Source organism: Pelophylax lessonae (genome assembly GCF_965119305.1).
Source record: "Pelophylax lessonae genome assembly, chromosome: 3".
In the NCBI taxonomy this organism is placed as follows: Eukaryota; Metazoa; Chordata; class Amphibia; order Anura; family Ranidae; genus Pelophylax; species Pelophylax lessonae.
The window spans coordinates 686,082,672-686,110,466 of record NC_138770.1 but is presented as its reverse complement, the minus strand read 5'-3'; the positions used below and the strand labels follow the sequence as shown (position 1 = coordinate 686,110,466).

At 48.9% G+C, this 27,795-nt stretch overlaps 1 protein-coding gene across 1 annotated transcript in view; it reads left to right on the top strand.

The window, feature by feature from the left end:
* The window catches only part of PLB1 (phospholipase B1), a gene marked incomplete at its 5' end in the record, with an annotated part of 217,657 nt that overhangs the window by 69,683 nt on the left and 120,179 nt on the right, over positions 1–27,795 (top strand). The window contains 6 exons of the mRNA XM_082251005.1: positions 2,081–2,124; positions 5,344–5,452; positions 6,468–6,528; positions 8,521–8,601; positions 19,852–19,917; positions 26,042–26,164. Of these exons, the coding sequence (XP_082107131.1) occupies positions 2,081–2,124; positions 5,344–5,452; positions 6,468–6,528; positions 8,521–8,601; positions 19,852–19,917; positions 26,042–26,164 (484 nt within the window). The remainder of the gene's footprint in view (positions 1–2,080; positions 2,125–5,343; positions 5,453–6,467; positions 6,529–8,520; positions 8,602–19,851; positions 19,918–26,041; positions 26,165–27,795) is intronic.

Sequence of the window (27,795 nt, the reverse complement as noted above, 5' to 3'; positions counted from 1 at the left end):
TGACATTTGACCACACCCACTATTTGATGCGGTTTGGAGGGTGTGTGTGTGGGTGGGGGAGGGGGGTTTTGGGGGTTTGTGGATGAGATCCTGTACCTATTTTCTGAGAAAAGAAGCCCTGGCAGTTTGCAGCACAATGTCTAAACTACACAAGACAGATGAGTTTTGCCTGCATGCTTTTTGGCAGCCTGTGTATAACTGAGTAAGTCAGCTATAACACATACCTGGGTTTATTTTCTGAACACTGACCGAGGATTTGTGTGGACAGAATTAATAACATTGTGAGAATTGCCTTGAATTCTCAAATACATTTTCCTCTACAGATAATACAGGGTGGGTAGTAACTGATAACTGAATTGTCATATCTGTGGGGCAGCCGTATATGTTTGGTGATTGGAGTGAGTTTCTTTCCATTACCAGAGTAATAGATATGATCTCCTATCCTATGACTAAGTTGGCGTATGGTTTTACCAATGTAAAACGCTTTACACTGGCATAACATAAGGTAGATATCCCCTTGGGTAGTGCAGTCAGCATAGTTCCATGGTTTATACCATTCACCATTAGGTAAGCGGATACCCCCCCCCCCCCGTCACCCATGGGGACCTTGGCCAATTTCCACACCGATATCTACCTCTTGGTAGTGGGGAGTTTTTTGTATTGCTCTGATAGGGACTCGCAGTGAGATGATCCCTTAGAGACATATTTTGATACAGAGTAGTCATTGGTCAGAAGATGCCAATGTTTAGTGCACAGTCATGGTGGAACAGGGAGGGGCCATCCCCAAACACTTCCCACAAAGTTGGGGGCATAAAATTGACCAAAATATCTTGGTATGCTGACGCATTAAGAGTTCCCTTCACTGGAACTAAGGGGCCAATCCCAACCCCTGAAAAACACCCCCACACCATAATCCTCCCCTCCCCCACACCATAATCCTCCCCTCCCCCACACCATAATCCCCCTCCACCAAATGATTTGGACCAGTGCACAAAGCAAGGTCCATAAAGACATGGATGAGTGAGTTTGAGGTGGAGGAACTTAATTGGCCTGAACAGAGTCCTGACCTCAACCCGACAGAACACCTTTGGGGTGAATTAGAGTGGAGACTGCGAGCCAGGCCTTCTCGTCCAACATCAGTGCCTGACCTTACACATGTGCTTCTGGAAGAATGGTCAAACATTCCCATAGACACTCCTAAACCTTGTGGACAGCCTTCCCAGAAGAGTTGAAGCTGTTATAGCTGCAAAGGGTGGAGCCAACTCAATATTGAACCCTACGGACTAAGACTGGGATGCCATTAAAGTTCATGTGTGTGTAAAGGCAGGCGTCCCAATACTTTTGGTAATATAGTGTATATAGAGAGGCGTCCCAATACTTTTGGTAATATGGTGTATATAGAGAGGGGTCCCAATACTTTTGGTAATATAGTGTATATAGAGAGGGGTCCCAATACTTTTGGTAATATAGTGTGTGTGTTTAATTAATATCGCTATCGATAGATACTGTAGATAGATAGATAGATAGATAGATAGATAGATAGATAGATAGATAGATAGATAGATAGATAGATAGATAGATAGATAGATAGATAGATAGATAGATAGATAGATGGATAGATGGAGAAATGGAGAGATGGAGAGATAGATAGATGGATGGATAGATGGATGGATGGATGGATGGATGGATGGATGGATGGATGGATGGATGGATAGATGGATGGATCGATAGATAGATAGATAGATAGATAGATAGGTGGATGGACGGATGGATGGATAGATGGATGGATCCATAGATAGATAGATAGGTGGATGGATGGATGGATGGATGGATGGATGGATGGATGGATGGATGGATGGACGGATGGATGGATAGATGGATGGATCCATAGATAGATAGATAGGTGGATGGATGGATGGATGGATGGATGGATGGATGGATGGATGGATGGATGGATGGACGGATGGATGGATAGATGGATGGATCCATAGATAGATAGATAGGTGGATGGATGGATGGATGGATGGATGGATGGATGATGTATCTCTTTAATGACTATGGCTCTTCTTCCTCTATGCAGTATCGGTGGAGATGAAGACCTCAGCAATGTCACCACAGTGGCAAGTATGTTCCATAGGAAAGATTTTTTAAACTTTGTACCTTGTCAGTATTAATGACCGGTCCCCTTTAACCACTTCTGGACTGGAATGACCAGGCCATTTTTTGCGATTCGGCACTGCGTTACTTTAATGGAAAATTGCGCGGTCGTGCGACGCTGTACCCAAATAAAATTGATGTCCTTTTTTTTCCACAAACAGAGCTTTCTTTTGGTGGTATTTGATCACCTCTGCAAATTTTTATTTTTTGCGCTATAAACAAAAAAGAGCGACAATTCTGAAAAAGAAATAAAAACAATATTCTTCACATTCTGCTATAAAACATTCCCAATACAAAAAATGTAAAAATCTAAATTTTTCATCATTTTAGGCCAATTTGTATTCTGCTACATATTTTTAGTAAACAAAATTAACAAATAAGCGTATTTTAAATGGTTTACGCAAAAGTTATCGCATCTCCAAACTAGGGGAAAGATTTATGTCATTTTTATTTTTATTTTTTTACTATTAATGGAGGCTATCTGCGATTTTTAGCGGGACTGCGACATTGCGGCGGACAGATCGGACCCCTGACTGACATTTTTGATACTTTTGGGGGACCAGTGACATTACTACAGTAATCAGTGCTAAAAATACGCACTGTCACTGTACTAATGAAACTGGCAGGGAAGGGGTTAACCCAGGGACAATCAAAAGGTTAAGTGGGTTAAGTGGGTTAAGTGGGTTGAGCCTAGGTGATGGTCTAGGTTAAGGGTTGAGCCTAGGTGATGTTTTCTAACTGTGTGGGGGAGGGGCTTGTGGAATCAACACAGAGACCTGTGATCCTAAATAGGAGGAGCTCTGTGACCATTCCAGAGAGAAGAACGGTCTGTGGTGTATACAACAGCAGATCGTTCTCTCTCCACAGGGAGCGAACCCGGGTCCCCGGTGGCAATCGCAGCCGCTGGCCCCGTGGATCGGCTTCCCCACTGCCCAATGGGGGCGGGTATGCGCCCCCAGGAGCACTATCGCAAACCGCCGTACAGGTATAGCGGTTCGCGCAGCCAAGCCAGCCTGCTGCAGTATATCTGCGGCGGTCGGTTGGCAAAACGTTAAAGCCCGTCCAAAACTGATATTCGGGTATCAGTGGAATCTTGGGGGCTGGATCACTATCTGGCTTCTAAAATCTTGGAGATGCCCGGTCTCCCATCCCCCATCACATTAATCCAGGGAGTGAGAATACAAGTATAAAATTCAAAATTTAAATATAAATTAATCCATAGTTAAGTGAATCGTGAAAGTCCGTGATAAATAAATAAATAGTAAATAATTAGTAATCAATATTATTATAATGTCCAATGTGGCAAAATCCAAGTAAAGTGCTTTTAGTGTCTATCAGGGGTCTTCAAACTACGGCCCTCCAGTTGTTCAGGAACTACAATTCCCATCATGCCTAGTCATGTCTGTGAATGTCAGAGTTTTACGATGCCTCATGGGATGTGTAGTTCCACAACAGCTGGAGGGCCGTAGTTTGAAGATCCCTGATTGTTGGTGATGGTGGGTAAGTATCATTCACCGACATCCATTTAGTGGGTGTGTCCTCTCCTCCACCTCCACCGCATGCACAGCCCACTTACCAGATACCCCTTAGGGTTTGGGGTTTCTATGGTAACCCGCTATGAGACACTATATATTTGGCGCAGTTCCAGGATCCAGATAGCCCTTAAGATACCCACTATGGTCCATTCGATATTCAGCGTGGTTTTCAGGTTCCCAGCATTAATGAATAGAATGTAGGGAGGATTATAGTGTAGTATTTCCGAACACCATTTATTAAAATTAGTAGTAATTTACATATCAAAGTATAAGAACCGGCTGGAGATAATACAATCCGGAACGGCGTTTCCGTGTTCCAATTGCGCTCCACAGACCGAAAGTGACGTAGTGACATTCACGGGACCCGACGCGTTTCGTCAGTGTGATAAATACAGAGCTCCATTATATTGTCTCTTTAATATCTGCCCGCAGATCAACTTTAACCACTTTGCCGCTGCTCACTAGAGCTCTACTGCGGCAAAGTGGCTCTTGTAGGGCTGACAACGTAGACCTACGTCGCCAGACACTCCCCCTTCTCGGCGGCGCCCGCGCGCCGCCGGAGGCTCACTCCCACTGTATTCAGTCACAGCGGGAGTCAGGCCAGGGGAGGAGCGGCGGCGATCACTGCTGCTCTTCCCCGATCGTCGGGGAATCGAGTGTGGAGATCCGCCCGCTTGTGTAAACAGAGCGGGCGGATCTCCTAAGTGACAGACAGTGACAGATTGCAGGGTTCAGCATAGCTCAACCTGCGATCTGTCCTTGTGTCACTCAGTCCCCTCCCCCCACACATGTCAGTAAGCACCAGGCATACATTAACCCCTCCCTCTCCAATAAAATGAACCCCTTCTCTGCCAGTGTCATTTTTACAGTAACAGTGCATATGTATAGCACTGATTACTGTAGTAATGTCACTGGTACCCCCAAAAGTGTCAAAAATGTCAGTCAAGGGTCCGATCTGTCCGCCGCAATGTCGCAGTCCCGCAAAAAAAATCGCAGATCGCCGCCATTACTCGTTAAAAAGAAAAAAACACCAAAAATGACAGAAATCTTTCCCTTAGTTAGTAAACGCAATAACTTTTGCGCAAACCAATCAAAATACGCTTATTGCGATTTTTTTTTACAAAAATTATGTAGCAGAAAACAAATTGGCCTAAAATGATAAAAAATTTTGATTTTTACATTTTTTTGGGGGGGAATTTCATATAAAAAAATGTGAAAAATATTGTTATTTTTTCAGAATTGTCGCTATTTTTTTGTTTATAGCGCAAAAAATAAAAATCGCACAGGTGATCAAATACCACCAAAAGAAAGCTCTGTTTGTGGGGAAAAAAAGGACGTAAATTTTGTTTGACTACGGCATCTCACGACCGCGCAATTCTCAGTTAAAGTCGCACAGTGCCGAATCGCAAAAAGTGGCCTGGACGTAAGACAGCAAAATCCTCCGGTGGTAAAGTGGTTAAAGCCTAGCTGCACATTTCATGTCCCTTTAAATAGTTCATGTGGGCCAAGCTGGCCCAAACGAATTAAAGGGACAATAAAAAGTGGAGTTAGGCTTTAAAGCTGCAGTGAAATGACCTCAATCGTCGGATTATTACACTGGTATAATAATACTGCTGTGTACCTACCTAACTCTACTGCTTTCCATCTGCAGACATTCTCCGGAGGTTTAATCCTGATATCCAGGGGTACTCCACCGGGAAAGGCTCCCATCATCTGACACGATCCCGCCTAAACCGAGCCGTTCCAGGAGCCAAAGCAGAGTAAGACCTTTCAACTTAGAAATGATAATATTGGATTTAGGTCTGGACTGTGACTGGACCATTCTAACACATGAACATGCTTTGATGTAAACCAGGTATGTCCAACCTGCGGCAATGCCGCCCACTGCCCCCTGACAATTTTTTTTTTGCTGAGGACAAAGGAAGTTGGGTCGGGGGCACGGCCACAGCAGCTTCCAACTAACGTTAGGCAGAGTCTGCCTCAGAGGGGAGGGGAGCATGTGCAGTGTTTCTGACTCCTACCACCATGACCACTTCAAATCACTGAAGGAGTGTTCCTTTATTATCTCTCAGAAGAAGTAAACCTCCTTATACTGATTTCATTTCATTTCATTATCCTCTAGTTGTGTTAAATTAGTGCGGGGGGCTCAGCGGCACAGCGGCATTTTATTACTTATACACCTTAACTATAGTATATATTTTATATGCGGCCCAAGAAAATTTCTCTACACTCAATGTGGCCCAGAGAAGCCAAAAGGTTGGACACCCATGATGTAAACCATTCCATTGTAGCTCTGGTTGGAGGTTTCGGGTCGTTGTCCTGTTGGAAGGTGAACCTCCGTCCCAGTCTCAAGTATTTTGCAGACTCTAACAGGTTTTCTTCTAAGATTGCCCTGTATTTGTCTCCATCCATCTTCCCATCAACTCTGACCAGCTTCCCTGTCCCTGCTGAAGAAAAGCATGCCCACACCATGATGCTGCCACCACCATGTTTCACAGTGGGGATGGTGTGTTCAGGGTGATGTGCTGTGTTAGTTTTCCCCCACACATAGCGTTTTGCCTTTAGGCCAAAAAGTTGAATTTTGGTCTCCTCTAAGCAGAGCTCCTCCCCCCCACATGTTTGCTGTGTCCCCCACATGGCTTCTCCCAAACTGCAAACAGGACTTCTTATGGCTTTCTTCCACCAATGGCTTTCTTCTTGTCTGTATTTGCGCTTGCTCTGTATTCAGTGGGATTGATCAATGTTTCTGACCCGGTTGTGTTCCGTTCCTTTCAGTGATATGCTGGATCAGGCCAAGAACTTGGTGACAGCCTTGAAGAGGATGAATATTACAAAGGTGAGTGGAGAAATATCCATAGGCCAGATTCCATCAAAGTCTATATCCAGGCAGAACGTCTTCTCAGTTGAGGATATACAGTGATACCTCGGTTCACGAACGCTTCTGTTCACAAACAACTTGGTTCACGAACAGAAAAGTTCATAAAAATATGCTTCGGTTCACGAACAGGAGCCGCGGCCATTTTAATGCTATTTTCAGGCTGTCACATGGTCGGGATTTCCTGTAGGAAGATCGTGGAGAGAAGAAGAGACACAGAAAGAAGTACTGTGAGTACTGTGAGTACCGTGAGTACTGTGAGTACCGTGAGTACTGTGAGTACCGTGAGTACCGTGAGTAGCGTGAGTACTGTGAGTAGCGTGAGTACTGTGAGTACCGTGAGTACTGTGAGTACTGTGAGTACTGTGAAGACACTTTCAGTGACTTTTTGCTTTTTGGTGTGCTTTTTAGCACATACAGTACTGTACTGTACTACTGTATTGTACAGTTCACCCGTTTGAGTGCTTACTGTACTGGACTCCCAATATGAGCCTGCAGCTAGGAAACAAAGGAGAGAGGAAACTCCTGAAGGAGATCCCCCCGATGTCCTTATGGAGGGGGACTCTCCCTCCAAACAATAACCCAGTGGTGTATTTTGGTTTTGTGCTGCCCTAGGCAAGACTAAAATTGCGCGCCCCTCCTATGTAAATTTGCCCCACTCCTTTTTAACGGATGTGACTCCCTCCATGATTGAAGGACTACAAGTCCCAGCATGAACCCCTGAGATCGCATTAGAGGGGGGATTAGATGGGATGGGAGAGAGAGAGGGTGGTGGGTGAAGGGGTGAGAGGGGGAGGGAGGGAGAGAGAAAGGGGGGTGAAAGAGAGAGGGGATGAGAGAGAGAGGGGGGATCAAGGAGAGAGCGGGGGGATGAGAGAGAGAAAGTAGGGTGTGAGAGAGAGTGAGGGGGGATGAAAGAGAGAGGGGGGTGAGAGAGGGTAGGGTGAGAGAGGGGGGTGAGAGAGGGGGCAGTGAGGGAGAGTGGGGGATGAGAGAGTGGGGGGATGAGAGAGAGTGGGAGGATGAGAGAGAGAGTGGGAGGATGAGAGAGAGAGAGGGGGTAGGAGAGAGGAAGGGGGGATGAGAGAGAGAGGGGGGATGAGAGAGAAAGAGAGAGGTGAGAGTGAGGGAGAGAGAGAGGAGGGGTGAGAGAGAGAGAGGAAGAGGGAGGGAGAGAGAGAGGGGAGGTGGGTGAGAGGGGATGAGTGAGAGCGAGAGAGAGGGGGGGTGAGAGAGGCGGCTCTAGCAACCAGTGGTCAATAGAGTCTCAGGTGGAGGGGAGGGTGGCTTTTTTGCTGCCCCCTTGAAAAGTGCTGCCCTAGGCCTGGGCCTTGTTGGCCTAGGCCAAAATAACCGCCTCCCACCCGCCTCCCACCTGCCTTCCTCCATGCCAGAAGTAATTTCAACCAAGGTTAGTGTTCTCTCTTTATACATTACTATACTGTACTAATGTGTATTGTCATTTGTTTCATATTTTTGTGCTTCAAAAACTCCCCAAAAAAAAGGTCAGAACGGATTAACCGGATTTACATTGAACCCTATGGGAAAATGTGCCTCGATTCACGACCAATTCGGTTCGCAACCAGAGTCAGTTCACGAATTAAGTTTGTGAACCGAGGTATCACTGTAGTAGAGAAGCTGAAGATTAATCTGCTTTTATTTTATCTTTTCTTTCCCCTCCCCCCTCATCAGCATGGTAATGGACATTTTTTAAACACTTCATGACCAGGCTATTTTTTGCGTTATTTTAACTGATAATTGTGCGGTCATGTGAGGCTGTACCCAAAAAATTGTTATTGGTAGCAGTAGGAACATAACCTCTGACATCAAAAAATCTGAGTTTTAAGGATTCCAGTTTAAACGTATAGATAAAGTGCTTCTATTTCATTGAATGCCTCCATTTGTTATGTATTTATTTATTTATTTATTGTTGTATTCATTTATTTTTATCAGAGAATTAATTACGCGGAAGACTGGAAACTGCTTACTATCTTCATCGGAGGAAATGATCTGTGCGGAATCTGCAAGAACCCAGTAAGTGACGGTGATACCTAAATGACTATATCTAAAGCCAGGGACGTGGTGACCACATGGGCCTTCATGCCAGGGACATGGTGGATTCATGGACCACCCTGCCAGGGACATGGTGGATTCATGGACCACCCTGCCAGGGACATGGTGGATTCATGGACCACCTGCCAGGGACATGGTGGATTCATGGACCACCCTGCCAGGGCATAGCGACTCTATAGGTTACACTGCCTGGGACATGGCAACCACACTGGTTATCTTGCCACGAACATGGTGACTACTTTGCCCATACTGCCAGGAATATGGCAACTACCTGGGCCACCTTGCTGTGGAGATATTTAAATGACTATAACCAATGCTAGGGGCATGGTGACTACAAGCATCACCCCTCCAGGGATACACAGACACTATGAGTCTTTCTTCCAGGGGCATAATGAGTACATGTACCACCCTGCCAGGGATATGGTGATTAGGTGAGTGGCTCTGCTGGGGACATGGTGTAATCCATCCTGCCAGAGAAACTGTGACTACATTAATCAGCTTGCTACAATGACAGTGTGGACCATCCTGTTGAGGACATGGCCACTGTGAGGGCCACCATGGCAGGGACATGCTAACTATGTGGCCCACCTGCTAGAGATATGGCAACTATGTAGACCACCATCCCAGAGATATGGTGACTATGTCGACCAACTGCCAGAGACATGGCAACTATGTGGGCCACCTGCCAGAGACATGGCAACTATGTGGGCCACCTGCCAGAGACATGGCAACTATGTGGGCCACCATCCCAGAGATTTGGTGACTATGTGGCCCACCTACCAGAGATTTGGTGACTATGTGGATCACCTGCCAGAGATTTGTGGACTATGTAGACCACGTGCCAGAGATTTGTTGATTGTGTGGACCAACTGCCAGAGATATGGTGACAAGTGGGCCACCATCCCAGAGATTTGATAATTATGTGGACCACCTGCCAGAGATATGGTGACTATGTGGACCACCTGCCAGTGATATGATAACTATGTGGGCCACCTGCCAGAGATATGGTGACTATGTGAACCACCTGCCAGAGATATGGTGACTATGTGGGCCTCCTGTCAGAGATATGGTGACTATGTGGGCCTCCTGCCAGAGATATGGTGACTATGTGGGTCACCTGCCAGAGATGGTGGCTATGTGGGTCATCTGCCAGAGATATGGTGACTATTTGGGCCTCCTGCCAGAGATATGGTGACTATGTGGACCATCTGTCAGAGATATGGTGACTATGTGGGTCACCTGCCAGAGATGGTGACTATGTGAACCACCTGCCAGAGATGGTGACTATGTGGGTCACCTGCCAGAGATATGGTGACTATGTGGGTCACCTGCCAGAGATATGGTGACTATGTGGGTCACCTGCCAGAGATATGGTGACTATGTGGACCATCTGCCAGAGATATGGTGACTATGTGGGTCACCTGCCAGAGATATGATAACTATGTGGGTCACCTGCCAGTGATATGGTGACTATGTGGGTCACCTGCCAGTGATATGGTGACTATGTGGAGCACCTGCCAGAGATATGGTGACTATGTGGACCATCTGCCAGAGATATGGTGACTATGTGGACCATCTGCCAGAGATATGGTGACTATGTGGGCCTCCTGCCAGAGATATGGTGATTATGTGGGCCACCTGCCAGAGATATGGTGACTATGTGGGCCACCTGCCAGAGATATGGTGATTATGTGGGCCACCTGCCAGAGACATGCTGATTATGTGGGCCACCTGCCAGAGATATGGTGATTATGTGGGCCACCTGCCAGAGATATGGTGACTATGTGGGCCACCTGCCAGAGATATGGTGATTATGTGGGCCACCTGCCAGAGATATGGTGATTATGTGGGCCACCTGCCAGAGATATGGTGACTATGTGGAGCACCTGCCAGAGATATGGTGACTATGTGGGCCACCTGCCAGAGATATGGTGATTATGTGGGCCACCTGCCAGAGATATGGTGATTATGTGGGCCACCTGCCAGAGATATGGTGACTATGTGGGCCTACTTGCCAGAGATATGGTGACTATGTGGGCCTCCTGCCAGAGATATGGTGATTATGTGGGCCACCTGCCAGAGATATGGTGACTATGTGGGCCACCTGCCAGAGATATGGTGACTATGTGGGCCTCCTGCCAGAGATTTGGTGACTATGTTGAGCACCTGCCAGAGATTTGGTGACTATGTGGGTCACCTGCCAGAGATATGGTGACTATGTGGAGCACCTGCCAGAGATTTGGTGACTATGTGGGCCACCTGCCAGAGATATGGTGACTATGTGGGCCTCCCGCCAGAGATATGGTGACTATGTGGGCCTCCTGCCAGAGATTTGGTGACTATGTTGAGCACCTGCCAGAGATATGGTGACTATGTGGAGCACCTGCCAGAGATTTGGTGACTATGTGGGTCACCTGCCAGAGATGGTGACTATGTGGGTCACCTGCCAGAGATATGGTGACTATGTGGGTCACCTGCCAGAGATATGGTGACTATGTGAACCACCTGCCAGAGATGGTGACTATGTGGGTCACCTGCCAGAGATATGGTGACTATGTGGACCATCTGCCAGAGATATGGTGACTATGTGGACCATCTGCCAGAGATATGGTGACTATGTGGGCCACCTGCCAGAGATATGGTGATTATGTGGGCCACCTGCCAGAGACATGGTGATTATGTGGGCCACCTGCCAGAGATATGGTGATTATGTGGGCCACCTGTCAGAGATATGGTGACTATGTGGGCCACCTGCCAGAGATATGGTGATTATGTGGGCCACCTGCCAGAGACATGGTGATTATGTGGGCCACCTGCCAGAGATATGGTGACTATGTGGAGCACCTGCCAGAGATATGGTGACTATGTGGGCCACCTGCCAGAGATATGGTGACTTTGTGGGCCACCTGCCAGAGATTTGGTGACTATGTGGGCCACCTGCCAGAGATATGGTGACTTTGTGGGCCACCTGCCAGAGATTTGGTGACTATGTTGAGCACCTGCCAGAGATTTGGTGTCTATGTGGGTCACCTGCCAGAGATATGGTGACTATGTGGGCCTCCTGCCAGAGATTTGGTGACTATGTTGAGCACCTGCCAGAGATATGGTGACTATGTGGAGCACCTGCCAGAGATTTGGTGACTATGTGGGTCACCTGCCAGAGATATGGTGACTATGTGGGCCACCTGCCAGAGATATGGTGACTATGTGAACCACCTGACAGAGATGGTGACTATGTGGGTCACCTGCAAGAGATATGGTGACTATGTGGGTCACCTGCCAGAGATATGGTGACTATGTGGACCATCTGCCAGAGATATGGTGACTATGTGGGTCACCTGCCAGAGATATGATAACTATGTGGACCATCTGCCAGAGATATGGTGACTATGTGGACCATCTGCCAGAGATATGGTGACTATGTGGGTCACCTGCCAGTGATATGGTGACTATGTGGGTCACCTGCCAGTGATATGGTGACTATGTGGAGCACCTGCCAGAGATATGGTGACTATGTGGATCACCTGCCAGAGATATGATAACTATGTGGACCATCTGCCAGAGATATGGTGACTATGTGGGCCACCTGCCAGAGATATGGTGATTATGTGGGCCACCTGCCAGAGATATGGTGATTATGTGGGCCACCTGCCAGAGACATGGTGATTATGTGGGCCACCTGCCAGAGATATGGTGATTATGTGGGCCACCTGCCAGAGATATGGTGACTATGTGGGCCACCTGCCAGAGATATGGTGACTATGTCGACCAACTGCCAGAGACATGGCAACTATGTGGGCCACCTGCCAGAGACATGGCAACTATGTGGGCCACCTGCCAGAGACATGGCAACTATGTGGGCCACCATCCCAGAGATTTGGTGACTATGTGGCCCACCTACCAGAGATTTGGTGACTATGTGGATCACCTGCCAGAGATTTGTGGACTATGTAGACCACGTGCCAGAGATTTGTTGATTGTGTGGACCAACTGCCAGAGATATGGTGACAAGTGGGCCACCATCCCAGAGATTTGATAATTATGTGGACCACCTGCCAGAGATATGGTGACTATGTGAACCACCTGCCAGAGATATGGTGACTATGTGGACCACCTGCCAGTGATATGATAACTATGTGGGCCACCTGCCAGAGATATGGTGACTATGTGGGTCACCTGCCAGAGATATGGTGACTATGTGGGCCTCCTGTCAGAGATATGGTGACTATGTGGGCCTCCTGCCAGAGATATGGTGACTATGTGGACCATCTGTCAGAGATTTGGTGACTATGTGGGTCACCTGCCAGAGATGGTGGCTATGTGGGTCATCTGCCAGAGATATGGTGACTATGTGGGCCTCCTGCCAGAGATATGGTGACTATGTGGACCATCTGTCAGAGATATGGTGACTATGTGGGTCACCTGCCAGAGATGGTGACTATGTGAACCACCTGCCAGAGATGGTGACTATGTGAACCACCTGCCAGAGATGGTGACTATGTGGGTCACCTGCCAGAGATATGGTGACTATGTGGGTCACCTGCCAGAGATATGGTGACTATGTGGACCATCTGCCAGAGATATGGTGACTATGTGGGTCACCTGCCAGAGATATGATAACTATGTGGAGCACCTGCCAGAGATATGGTGACTATGTGGACCATCTGCCAGAGATATGGTGACTATGTGGACCATCTGCCAGAGATATGGTGACTATGTGGGTCACCTGCCAGTGATATGGTGACTATGTGGAGCACCTGCCAGAGATATGGTGACTATGTGGACCATCTGCCAGAGATATGGTGACTATGTGGATCATCTGCCAGAGATATGGTGACTATGTGGGCCACCTGCCAGAGATATGGTGATTATGTGGGCCACCTGCCAGAGATATGGTGATTATGTGGGCCACCTGCCAGAGACATGGTGATTATGTGGGCCACCTGCCAGAGATATGGTGATTATGTGGGCCACCTGCCAGAGATATGGTGATTATGTGGGCCTCCTGCCAGAGATATGGTGACTATGTGGATCATCTGCCAGAGATATGGTGACTATGTGGGCCACCTGCCAGAGATATGGTGATTATGTGGGCCACCTGCCAGAGATATGGTGACTATGTGGGCCACCTGCCAGAGATATGGTGACTATGTGGGCCACCTGCCAGAGATATGGTGATTATGTGGGCCACCTGCCAGAGACATGCTGATTATGTGGGCCACCTGCCAGAGATATGGTGATTATGTGGGCCACCTGCCAGAGATATGGTGATTATGTGGGCCACCTGCCAGAGACATGGTGATTATGTGGGCCACCTGCCAGAGATATGGTGATTATGTGGGCCACCTGCCAGAGATATGGTGACTATGTGGGCCACCTGCCAGAGATATGGTGATTATGTGGGCCTCCTGCCAGAGATATGGTGACTATGTGGATCATCTGCCAGAGATATGGTGACTATGTGGGCCACCTGCCAGAGATATGGTGATTATGTGGGCCACCTGCCAGAGATATGGTGATTATGTGGGCCACCTGCCAGAGACATGGTGATTATGTGGGCCACCTGCCAGAGATATGGTGATTATGTGGGCCACCTGCCAGAGATATGGTGACTATGTGGGCCACCTGCCAGAGATATGGTGATTATGTGGGCCACCTGCCAGAGACATGCTGATTATGTGGGCCACCTGCCAGAGATATGGTGACTATGTGGAGCACCTGCCAGAGATATGGTGACTATGTGGGCCACCTGCCAGAGATATGGTGATTATGTGGGCCACCTGCCAGAGATATGGTGACTATGTGGGCCACCTGCCAGAGATATGGTGATTATGTGGGCCACCTGCCAGAGATATGGTGACTATGTGGGCCTCCTGCCAGAGTTTTGGTGACTATGTTGAGCACCTGCCAGAGATTTGGTGACTATGTGGGTCACCTGCCAGAGACATGGTGACTATGTGGAGCACCTGCCAGAGATATGGTGACTATGTGGACCATCTGCCAGAGATATGGTGACTATGTGGGCCTCCCGCCAGAGATATGGTGACTATGTGGGCCTCCTGCCAGAGATTTGGTGACTATGTTGAGCACCTGCCAGAGATATGGTGACTATGTGGGTCACCTGCCAGAGATGGTGACTATGTGGGTCACCTGCCAGAGATATGGTGACTATGTGGGTCACCTGCCAGAGATATGGTGACTATGTGAACCACCTGCCAGAGATGGTGACTATGTGGGTCACCTGCCAGAGATATGGTGACTATGTGGACCATCTGCCAGAGATATGGTGACTATGTGGACCATCTGCCAGAGATATGGTGACTATGTGGATCATCTGCCAGAGATATGGTGACTATGTGGGCCACCTGCCAGAGATATGGTGATTATGTGGGCCACCTGCCAGAGATATGGTGATTATGTGGGCCACCTGCCAGAGATATGGTGATTATGTGGGCCACCTGTCAGAGATATGGTGACTATGTGGGCCACCTGCCAGAGATATGGTGATTATGTGGGCCACCTGCCAGAGACATGGTGATTATGTGGGCCACCTGCCAGAGATATGGTGACTATGTGGAGCACCTGCCAGAGATATGGTGACTATGTGGGCCACCTGCCAGAGATTTGGTGACTATGTTGAGCACCTGCCAGAGATTTGGTGACTATGTGGGTCACCTGCCAGAGATATGGTGACTATGTGGGCCTCCTGCCAGAGATTTGGTGACTATGTTGAGCACCTGCCAGAGATATGGTGACTATGTGGAGCACCTGCCAGAGATTTGGTGACTATGTGGGTCACCTGCCAGAGATATGGTGACTATGTGGGCCACCTGCCAGAGATATGGTGACTATGTGGAGCACCTGCCAGAGATATGGTGACTATGTGGGCCACCTGCCAGAGACATGGTGATTATGTGGGCCACCTGCCAGAGATATGGTGACTATGTGGGCCACCTGCCAGAGATATGGTGACTATGTGGGCCTCCTGCCAGAGATTTGGTGACTATGTGGGTCACCTGCCAGAGATATGGTGACTATGTGGGTCACCTGCCAGAGATATGGTGACTATGTGGGTCACCTGCCAGAGATATGGTGACTATGTGGGCCTCCTGCCAGAGATTTGGTGACTATGTTGAGCACCTGCCAGAGATGGTGACTATGTGGGTCATCTGCCAGAGATATGGTGACTATGTGGGTCACCTGCCAGAGATATGGTGACTATGTGGACCATCTGCCAGAGATATGGTGACTATGTGGGTCACCTGCCAGTGATATGGTGACTATGTGGACCATCTGCCAGAGATATGGTGACTATGTGGGCCTCCTGCCAGAGATATGGTGACTATGTGGATCATCTGCCAGAGATATGGTGACTATGTGGGCCACCTGCCAGAGATATGGTGATTATGTGGGCCACCTGCCAGAGATATGGTGACTATGTGGAGCACCTGCCAGAGATATGGTGACTATGTGGGCCACCTGCCAGAGATATGGTGATTATGTGGGTCACCTGCCAGAGATATGGTGATTATGTGGGTCACCTGCCAGAGATATGGTGACTATGTGGGCCACCTGCCAGAGATATGGTGACTATGTTGAGCACCTGCCAGAGATATGGTGACTATGTGGGTCACCTGCCAGAGATATGGTGACTATGTGGGTCACCTGCCAGAGATATGGTGACTATGTGGGTCACCTGCCAGAGATATGGTGACTATGTGGGCCACCTGCCAGAGATATGGTGATTATGTGGGTCACCTGCCAGAGATATGGTGATTATGTGGGTCACCTGCCAGAGATATGGTGACTATGTGGGCCACCTGCCAGAGATATGGTGACTATGTTGAGCACCTGCCAGAGATATGGTGACTATGTGGGTCACCTGCCAGAGATATGGTGACTATGTTGGTCACCTGCCAGAGATATGGTGACTATGTGGGTCACCTGCCAGAGATATGGTGACTATGTGGGTCACCTGCCAGAGATATGGTGACTATGTGGGCCACCTGCCAGAGATATGGTGATTATGTGGGTCACCTGCCAGAGATATGGTGATTATGTGGGTCACCTGCCAGAGATATGGTGACTATGTGGGCCACCTGCCAGAGATATGGTGACTATGTTGAGCACCTGCCAGAGATATGGTGACTATGTGGGTCACCTGCCAGAGATATGGTGACTATGTTGGTCACCTGCCAGAGATATGGTGACTATGTGGGTCACCTGCCAGAGATATGGTGACTATGTGGGTCACCTGCCAGAGATTTGGTGACTATGTGGGCCTCCTGCCAGAGATTTGGTGACTATGTTGAGCACCTGCCAGAGATATGGTGACTATGTGGGTCACCTGCCAGAGATATGGTGACTATGTGGGCCACCTGCCAGAGATATGGTGACTATGTGGAGCACCTGCTAGTGAGATGGTGACTATGTTGGCCAACCTTCTAGGAGCATGGTGGTCATATGGGTCACTTGTACAGAGACTTGGCATCCACATTGACAACAATGCTCTACTCTCAACTGGCGTGTTTATATGACAACCCCAGATTTACATTTTTGCTCTGCAGAACTGAGCTGGTTTATGATCCTTGGTTGCACAACAAAGACCGTTTCATCCATAATCTTCACAAATGACTGGAGATAAATTGACTAATGAGTCATTGAGTATTGATAGGCATTGTTTTCTTGGAGATAATGCCCAGCTGGTTACCGCCAAGCTCACTAACGTCCTTGTGATGACAATGCACAGAATGATTATGGGGTATAAAGCAAAAATAGAGCTTGGGGGGGGGGGGACCCCAGGAAGCTGGCACAGGGATCTCATCAAAAGAATTTCCAAAACACAGAATCACCAATTCTAACCAATCACACAAATCTAAGGTCAGCAGACAGAGCAGTTACCGGGATTGAAGAAAGAATTACCCTTTACACACACAGGCCTGCTGAGAGGCTAAGCCTGCTGACAGTCAGGAATCTGGGCAGATCCTGACATTATTGTTGGGATTCCTGCTGAGCCTGGACCGGCTCAGTGACATCAGCCAACAGCAGGCTTCAGCCCGCTATTGGCTGAATGTGGGTCAAATGATTGTAAAACGAAGCCCATAAAAGAGCTTTGGCGATACTTCTCCTTTATTCATTTTTAATATTCAAAGCCCCCTATTCATCCATGTCTCCACGCTTTCTTATGTTGAGAAATTCTTTTGACTTTTTGTCACGCGGTATTTGCGCAGCGGTCTTTAAAACGCCTTTTTTTGGAAAAATTACGAAAAATCACATTTCACTGCATTTAAAAAATACTAAACAGTAAAGTTAGCCGATTTTTTTTGTATATTGTGAAAGATGATGTCACGCCAAGTAAATAGATACCCAACATGTTACGGTTTAAAATTGCGCACACCCGTGGGATGGCGACAAACTACGGTCAATAGAAATCTCAATAGGCGACGCTTTAAATTTTTAACAGTTATCAGTTTAGAGTTAGAGTGTAGTTCTTTTTTTTTAATTATTGCTCTGGCAATCGCGGCGATACCTCACATGTGTGGTTTGAACAGCGATTTCATTCGCGGCTCGACTTCCGTATACATTTTCTTTCGTGCGCGAGCTAACGGTGACGGGGGCGGCTAAAAATGTTTTTTCTTTTTCCTATTTATTTTATTTTTTATTTTTTTTACTTTATCGCAGGTTTTTTTTTTTCTGATCACTTTTATTGCTGTCACAAGCAATGTAAACATCCCTTGTGACAGCAATATGCAGTGACAGGTACTCTTTATGGAGGGATCGAGGGTCTAAAAGACCCCAAACCCCTCCACTACACTTCCCTGTATGCAAAACTCCAAAAACGGCATTTTTGCATACAGTTGTCTTTTAAATCTGCCGCCTTTTGCAGCACAGTAACCCGGAAGTGACGTCATGGGCGCGGCCTCCGGGTTACGTCATCGGAGACCCGATCGAAGCTGCTTCCGGCATTGATCGGGACTCCATCCAGCCGGTGGACGCTCTGGCTGGTCGCTCGGGGCTCTCGGTGGGACAGAAGACCCGGGCAAAGCCGCGGAAGGCAGCGGATGGGGGGGGACGTCCCCTCCCGCTCACCAGGGTAACGATCGAGCGGCTCCCGAGCCGCATTGGTCATTACCGACGGAAAGCCGACCGCCGGCTCTAAACCACGGTACCAGGGTGGTGCCTCTAGCTAAAGGCATCACCCCGGTATAATACCGCAAAGTTAGCCGACGTAAATATACGTCACTTTGCGGTAAGTGGTTAAATTAAAGTGGAGTTCCACCCTGGAATTTTTTTTTTTTTTAAATACCCCCGGGACAGTCAGGGCTAGTGCATTCCACAATGGATAGCCTCTGATCTGTCCCGGGTTGCACTTACCTGTTAGGACAAATACTTACCTTGAAAAAGTCTTGTCCAGCGCTGCCATCTCAGATGTGTGCAGCTTGAAGCCAGCGAGATCCCCTTCGGAGTCTTCTTCCGCCTTCTTCAGTCCCACGATGCTCTGCACCGGCCCCGCCGTCACTTCCGGGCGCTGGCGTCATCCCTCTACAGCTTCTGGGCATGCTGACGTCGGGGCCGGTGCAGGCGCAATGATTCCTGGGAGCGATGACGTTCAGCTCCCAGGAATCATTGCAGAGCCAGGAAGTGACGACGGGCCGCGGCCGAGGAAGGAGGAAGAAGGAAGTAAGGTGAGTATATTTTCTTCGCTACGAGGCAAGTAAAAAAAAAAAAAAATGCGATTAGCCATTTGTTTTTCAGGTGACCCAGAGCGAGAAGATGGAGGTAAGTATAAAATTAGGGTGGAACTCCACTTTAAGGGCAAATAAATAATGTAGCATTTACTTCCTGAATCCTGGAATCTATCTGCCCTTAGCTCAGACAAACAGGCAGGAGGGTTTAGCTGAGAAAGCCCCTCCCCCCATGAAGACTCTGGGATATATGACATCAATTTGGCCTAGGCCAGAAACTAGGAAATAAAGGAAGAAATGAGAAAAAAAAGTATAAATTAAGTAAATCTAATCTCCCTTCCTATCTATTTACTAAGACTAGCAGCATGAGGATTAAACATAGATTGTTGGATTAGGAGAGTTTAGTTCCACTTTAAACCCAAGTATTATCTCTGCATAAATGTGTTATGTTCATCCTTCTCTTTGAAAGAAAAGTATTTAAAAAAAAAAATGAAAACATTTGTTTTATTGTTTTTTTCTTTTTCAGATCTATCATTCTCCCGAGCAATTTGTATACAGAATCAAACAGGCCCTGGACTACCTGCAGGCAGAGGTATTGATCATCACCTGTCTATATATCATATATTTATCTTCTTCATAGAGTGATGTCAGCAACAGTGGCGGCTGGTGCTCAAAATTTTTTTTTGGGGGGGGGGGGGGGTGCAAACAGAAAAATGTAATAGGAATTGCTTCGCGGCAAAAAATGCTGTAAAAAATAGCGTGACTTTGAGATCACACAAGTGTGAAAGGGGCCTTCAGTAATCAAGGTACAGAGTGCCCCCATCAATGCAGAGTGACCAGTGAGCAGTGCCCCCATCAATGCAGAGTGACCACAGCGTGCCCCCTTCAATGTAGAGTGACCACAGCGTGCCCCCATCAATGTAGAGTGACCACAGCGTGCCCCCATCAATGTAGAGTGACCACAGCGTGACCCCTTCAATGTAGAGTGACCACAGCGTGCCCCCATCAATGTAGAGTGACCACAGCGTGCCCCCATCAATGTAGAGTGACCACAGCATGCCCCCATCAATGTAGAGTGACCACAGCGTGCCCCCATCAATGTAGAGTGACCACAGCGTGCCCCCATCAATGTAGAGTGACCACAGCGTGCCCCCATCAATGTAGAGTGACCACAGCGTGCCCCCATCAATGTAGAGTGACCACAGCATGCCCCCATCAATGTAGAGTGACCACAGCGTGCCCCCATCAATGTAGAGTGGCCACAGCGTGCCCCCTTCAATGTAGAGTGACCACAGCGTGCCCCCATCAATGTAGAGTGACCACAGCGCGCCCCCATCAATGTAGAGTGACCACAGCGTGCCCCCATCAATGTAGAGTGACCACAGCGTGCCCCCATCAATGTAGAGTGACCACAGCATGCCCCCATCAATGTAGAGTGACCACAGCGTGCCCCCATCAATGTAGAGTGACCACAGCGTGCCCCCATCAATGTAGAGTGGCCACAGCGTGCCCCCTTCAATGTAGAGTGACCACAGCGTGCCCCCTTCAATGTAGAGTGACCACAGCATGCCCCCATCAATGTAGAGTGACCACAGCGTGCCCCCATCAATGTAGAGTGACCACAGCGTGCCCCCATCAATGTAGAGTGACCACAGCGTGCCCCCATCAATGTAGAGTGACCACAGCGTGCCCCCTTCAATGTAGAGTGACCACAGCGTGCCCCCATCAATGTAGAGTGACCACAGCATGCCCCCATCAATGTAGAGTGACCACAGCGTGCCCCCATCAATGTAGAGTGACCACAGCGTGCCCCCATCAATGTAGAGTGACCACAGCATGCCCCCATCAATGTAGAGTGACCACAGCGTGCCCCCATCAATGTAGAGTGACCACAGCGTGCCCCCATCAATGCAGAGTGACCAGTGAGCAGTGCCCCCATCAATGTAGAGTGACCACAGCATGCCCCCATCAATGTAGAGTGACCACAGCGTGCCCCCATCAATGTAGAGTGACCACAGCATGCCCCCATCAATGTAGAGTGACCACAGCGTGCCCCCATCAATGTAGAGTGACCACAGCATGCCCCCTTCAATGTAGAGTGACCACAGCATGCCCCCATCAATGTAGAGTGACCACAGCATGCCCCCATCAATGTAGAGTGACCACAGCGTGCCCCCATCAATGTAGAGTGACCACAGCATGCCCCCATCAATGTAGAGTGACCACAGCATGCCCCCTTCAATGTAGAGTGACCACAGCATGCCCCCATCAATGTAGAGTGACCACAGCGTGCCCCCATCAATGTAGAGTGACCACAGCGTGCCCCCATCAATGTAGAGTGACCACAGCGTGCCCCCATCAATGTAGAGTGACCACAGCGTGCCCCCATCAATGTAGAGTGACCACAGCATGCCCCCTTCAATGTAGAGTGACCACAGCATGCCCCCATCAATGTAGAGTGACCACAGCATGCCCCCATCAATGTAGAGTGACCACAGCGTGCCCCCATCAATGTAGAGTGACCACAGCGTGCCCCCATCAATGTAGAGTGACCACAGCGTGCCCCCTTCAATGTAGAGTGACCACAGCGGGCCTCCTTCAATGTAGAGTGACCACAGCGTGCCCCCATCAATGTAGAGTGACCACAGCATGCCCCCATCAATGTAGAGTGACCACAGCGTGCCCCCATCAATGTAGAGTGACCACAGCGTGCCCCCATCAATGTAGAGTGACCACAGCGTGCCCCCATCAATGCAGAGACCAGCGTGCGTGCGTGCCCCCTTCAAAGCAGTGTGTGGGCCCCCCCCTGACTCCCTGAGGCATCACTTCACTTACCTCACACTGGTGCCGTCACCGTGCCTGGCGTGCTGCTGCTGGAGGGAGTCGGGACTACTCAGACGAGACAACCTCTTCTTCTGTCTTCTTCCTCGATCAAGCGCCGACCCTCCTCTCTGGTCTGACGGCGGGTGGGAAGGTGATGATGTGACGCCGGGACGGTGAGTGACTGACGCACGCACCGCCCCCACGCGTCACGTCACCCGGGATGTCCTCCGAGTCCTGAATGATTGGTCCAGGCTGGAGTCTTGACCAATATCAGCCCAGGACAGCACTAAAGTGGGAGTGTCGGGGCGCATTGCTCTGCGCCTCGATGACCCCCAGAAGGCCACCAATCGGCGCCTCTGCCTGGCGCACGTTGGGTGCAAAACCCCACCCCCATAGACCGTAGTAGGTCCGGCGCCCCTAGTGGGCTGAAATTGAATTTTTTTTTTTTTTATTTATTTTCTTTTTTTTTTACACAGATTGGGGGGGCGGCGCCCCCTATAGACTGGCCGCCACTGGTCAGCAATGTTTAGGAGCAAAAGAGATCCTTTACAGTGCCTTGAAAAAGTATTCACACCCCTTGAAATTTTCCACATTTTGCCATGTTACAACCAAAAACGTAAATGTATTTTATTGGGATTTTATGTGATAGACCGACACAAAGTGGCCATAATTGTGAAGTGGAAGGAAAATGATAAATTATACAAATAAATCTGTGAAAAGTGTGTGGTGGGGGGGGGGGGCATTTGTATTCACCCCCCGGAGTCAATACTTTGTAGAAATTTCAAGGGGTGTGAATACTTTTTCAAGGCACTGTATTACCATTTCCTGTTTTTCTTTGTGTTTATCTATACCTTTTTTTTCTATTAAAGTTGACCTTTACGAATTGGCAAGTGTCACTTGCCTCACATGTCACAATATACAGCAACAATGTAATTTTTCAAGAAAGTTCCACCTTTTATCATTAAACTGTTATTGAATTCCAACCAATAAATGATCAGTCTAATGTACTGTAGGTGTTCTATCAGAAAACCATACCCCATCAGAATTCCATACCTCCGTCATTTCCGGTTGTGGATCAGCTGTGGCTTTGTCATGCATCAGCTGTAGCCGTGTCACACGTCCTAGTGCGCAAGCGCGCAATAGGTAGGGAAATTTGATAATATGGCAACGGGTCGGGCACACGTCCTAGTGCGCATGCGCGCCAATGGGTCGGGCAGCGGGCAGGGAGATCTCGTATAACAAACAGCCATCTGATCTCCATGCCCCACACTGCACCGACCCGACAATGGGACACAGCCATAAATGGACTGTGGGAGTGCGTGTGGGGGTAGGAAATTTATATATAAATATAACAGTGGGTGTGCAAGTGGGGGAAGGGAATGTGTGTATATATATCTGTATATATATACAGTATATATGCACACATTCCCTTCCCCTACGTGCAAAACCACTGTTATATTTTTATGTCGGGTCGGTGCAGTGTGGGGCATGGAGATCAGATGACTGTTTGTAATATGAGATCTCCCTGCCCACTGCCCGACCCTTTGCCGCACATGCGCACTAGGACGTGTGCCTGACCCTTTGCCACACATGCGCACTAGGACGTGTGCCCGACCCATTGCCGCACATGCGCACTAGGACGTGTGCCCGACCCATTGCCGCACATGCGCACTAGGACGTGTGCCCGACCCATTGCCGCACATGCGCACTAGGACGTGTGCCCGACCCTTTGCCACACATGCGCACTAGGACGTGTGCCCGACCCATTGCCGCACATGCGCACTAGGACGTGTGCCCGACCCTTTGCCGCACATGCGCACTAGGACGTGTGCCCGACCCATTGCCGCACATGCGCACTAGGACGTGTGCCCGACCCTTTGCCGCACATGCGCACTAGGACGTGTGCCCGACCCATTGCCGCACATGCGCACTAGGACGTGTGCCCGACCCGTTGCGATATCAAATTTCCCTACCTATTGCGCGCATGCGCACTAGGACGTGTGTCACGGCTACAGCTGCATGACGAAGCTACAGCTGATCCTCAACCGGAAATGACGGAGGTATGGAATTCTGATGGGGTATGGAGATCTGACAGAACAGGCAGGAGGAAGCAACAGACTACAACATTGTTTAAAAAATGTAATTGACTTGATTTCCCTTTCCCTTCCTTTACCCCCTCTTTCCCTATAGGCTGGAATTTTCTGTTTTTTTCTGTTGGTTGACTTCAGCGAATAGAAAAATAAAACAATAGTTCCAGCCCGTTGAGAAATAATGGATGATGTCATAGTACCCGGACAGACTTTGTAAGAACTGACAGTGATTTCTAGTCTGAGTTGTCACAGCTGCTATCTAATGATTGCTGGAGATCTGTGAGAGGATTGTCCTTGAGCTTACAGCAGTCTCTATGCACGGATATTGTTATATGGGACACTAGGCATGGCTTACCGTATATACTCGAGTATAAGCCGAGGCCCCTACTTTTACCACAAAAAGATGGGAAAAATGATTGACTCGAGTATAAGCCTAGGGTGAGAATGCAGGGCGGCGGGCATGGTACAGGAGAATGCAGGGCGGCGGGCATGGTACAGGAGAATGCAGGGTACTGGCATGGTACAGGAGAATGCAGGATGACTGGCATGGTATAGGAGAATGCAGGGTGACTGGCATGGTGCAGGAGAATGCAGGGTACTGGCATGGTACAGGAGAATGCAGGGTACTGGCATGGTGCAGGAGAATGCAGGGTACTGGCATGGTACAGGAGAATGCAGGATGACTGGCATGGTACAGGAGAATGCAGGATGACTGGCATGGTACAGGAGAATGCAGGGTGACTGGCATGGTGCAGGAGAATGCAGGGTACTGGCATGGTACAGGAGAATGCAGGGTACTGGCATGGTGCAGGAGAATGCAGGGTACTGGCATGGTACAGGAGAATGCAGGATGATTGGCATGGTATAGGAGAATGCAGGGTGACTGGCATGGTGCAGGAGAATGCAGGGTACTGGCATGGTACAGGAGAATGCAGGGTACTGGCATGGTGCAGGAGAATGCAGGGTACTGGCATGGTACAGGAGAATGCAGGATGACTGGCATGGTACAGGAGAATGCAGGATGACTGGCATGGTACAGGAGAATGCAGGGTGACTGGCATGGTGCAGGAGAATGCAGGGTGGCTGGCATGGTACAGGAGAATGCAGGGTACTGGCATGGTGCAGGAGAATGCAGGGTACTGGCATGGTGCAGGAGAATGCAGGGTACTGGCATGGTACAGGAGAATGCAGGGTACTGGCATGGTACAGGAGAATGCAGGGTACTGGCATGGTACAGGAGAATGCAGGGTACTGGCATGGTACAAGAGGATCCGGGGTTGTGGGCATACTACAGGAGATGCAGTGCTGTGGGCATGGTACAGGTGGACCATGCCCGCAGCACTGCATCCCTTGTAGTGTGCCCGCAGCCCTGCATAATGGCAGGTAGTGCAGCTGTTTCACTTACCTGTTCCAGAGGCGCCTTCATTTTAAAAATGGCGCCGCCCGGCGCCGACACGTCATTGCGCACGCGCCGCCACCGCTCGTATACTTTCGGCTATTCCCGGCCTCTCCCGAGCGGCGGCGGCGCGTGCGCAATGACATGTATGCGCCAGGCGGCGACATTTTTAAAGCTTAAGCACGTCGGAGCGGCCAGGGACTTTATTTTTTTTCCTTGACTCGAGTATAAGCCGAGGGGGACGTTTTCAGCACAAAAAAATGTGCTGGAAAAACTCAGCTTATACTCGAGTATATACGGTACTTTACAGTATATTATAGGAAGACTGGATGCAGACAATCACCAGTTGTGATTGGATTCTCCTTCTCTCAATGCGTTCGTTTACCTGTCTACTGTTTTCTCTTCAGGTTCCAAGAATGTTTGTGAATTTGGTGACTATTCTGGATATTATACCATTGAAGGCTTTGTACGATGATGAAAAAACTCACTGTCCACGGAGAATCATGAGGTCAGGATATCCTCAGCATACTGTATAGTCTGCAGGCGCAGTACCTGTGTGTGACGTCCATAGGATATCTCACAGTCATTTCACAAATAAATATTAATCTTAAAATCACTGCTACAAACCTGACACACTGACACTTGGGGATCCAGAACAATGACACACTGACACTTGGGGATCCAGAACAATGACACACTGACACTTGGGGGTCCCAGAACAATGACACACTGACACTTGGGGGTCCCAGAACAATGACACACTGACACTTGGGGTCCCAGAACAATGACACACTGACACTTAAGGATCCCAGAACAATGACACACTGACACTTAAGGATCCCAGAACAATGACACACTGACACTTGGGGGTCCCAGAACAATGACACACTGACATTTAGGGGTCCCAGAACAATGACACACTGACACTTGGGGGTGCAGAACAATGACACACTGACACTTGGGGGTCCAGAACAATAACACACTGACACTTGGGGGTGCAGAACAATGACACACTGACACTTGGGGGTCCAGAACAATGACACACTGACACTTGGGGGTCCAGAACAATGACACACTGACACTTGGGGTCCAGAACAATGACACACTGAAACTTGGGGGTCCAGAGCAATGACACACTGACACTTGGGGGTCCCAGAACAATGACACACTGACACTTGGGGGTGCAGAACAATGACACACTGACACTTGGGGGTCCAGAACAATGACACACTGACACTTGGGGATCCCAGAACAATGACACACTGACACTTGGGGATCCCAGAACAATGACACACTGACACTTGGGAGTCCAGAACAATGACACACTGACACTTGGGGGTCCAGAACAATGACACACTGACACTTGGGGGTCCAGAACAATGACACACTGACACTTGGGGGTCCAGAACAATGACACACTGACACTTGGGGATCCCAGAACAATGACACACTGACACTTGGGGGTCCCAGAACAATGACACACTGACATTTAGGGGTCCCAGAACAATGACACACTGACACTTGGGGGTCCAGAACAATGACACACTGACACTTGGGGGTCCAGAACATTGACACACTGAAACTTGGGGGTCCAGAACAATGACACACTGACACTTGGGGGTGCAGAACAATGACACACTGACACTAGGGGGTGCAGAACAATGACACACTGACACTTGGGGGTCCCAGAACAATGACACACTGACACTTGGGGATCCAGAACAATGACACACTGACACTTGGGGGTGCAGAACAATGACACACTGACACTTGGGGTCCAGAACATTGACACACTGAAACTTGGGGGTCCAGAGCAATGACACACTGACACTTGGGGGTGCAGAACAATGACACACTGACACTTGGGGGTCCCAGAACAATGACACACTGACACTTGGGGGTGCAGAACAATGACACACTGACACTTGGGGGTCCAGAACAATAACACACTGACACTTGGGGGTCCAGAACAATGACACACTGACACTTGGGGATCCCAGAACAATGACACACTGACACTTGGGGATCCCAGAACAATGACACACTGACACTTGGGGGTCCAGAACAATGACACACTGACAATTGGGGGTCCCAGAACAATGACACACTGACACTTGGGGGTCCAGAACAATGACACACTGACACTTGGGGGTCCAGAACA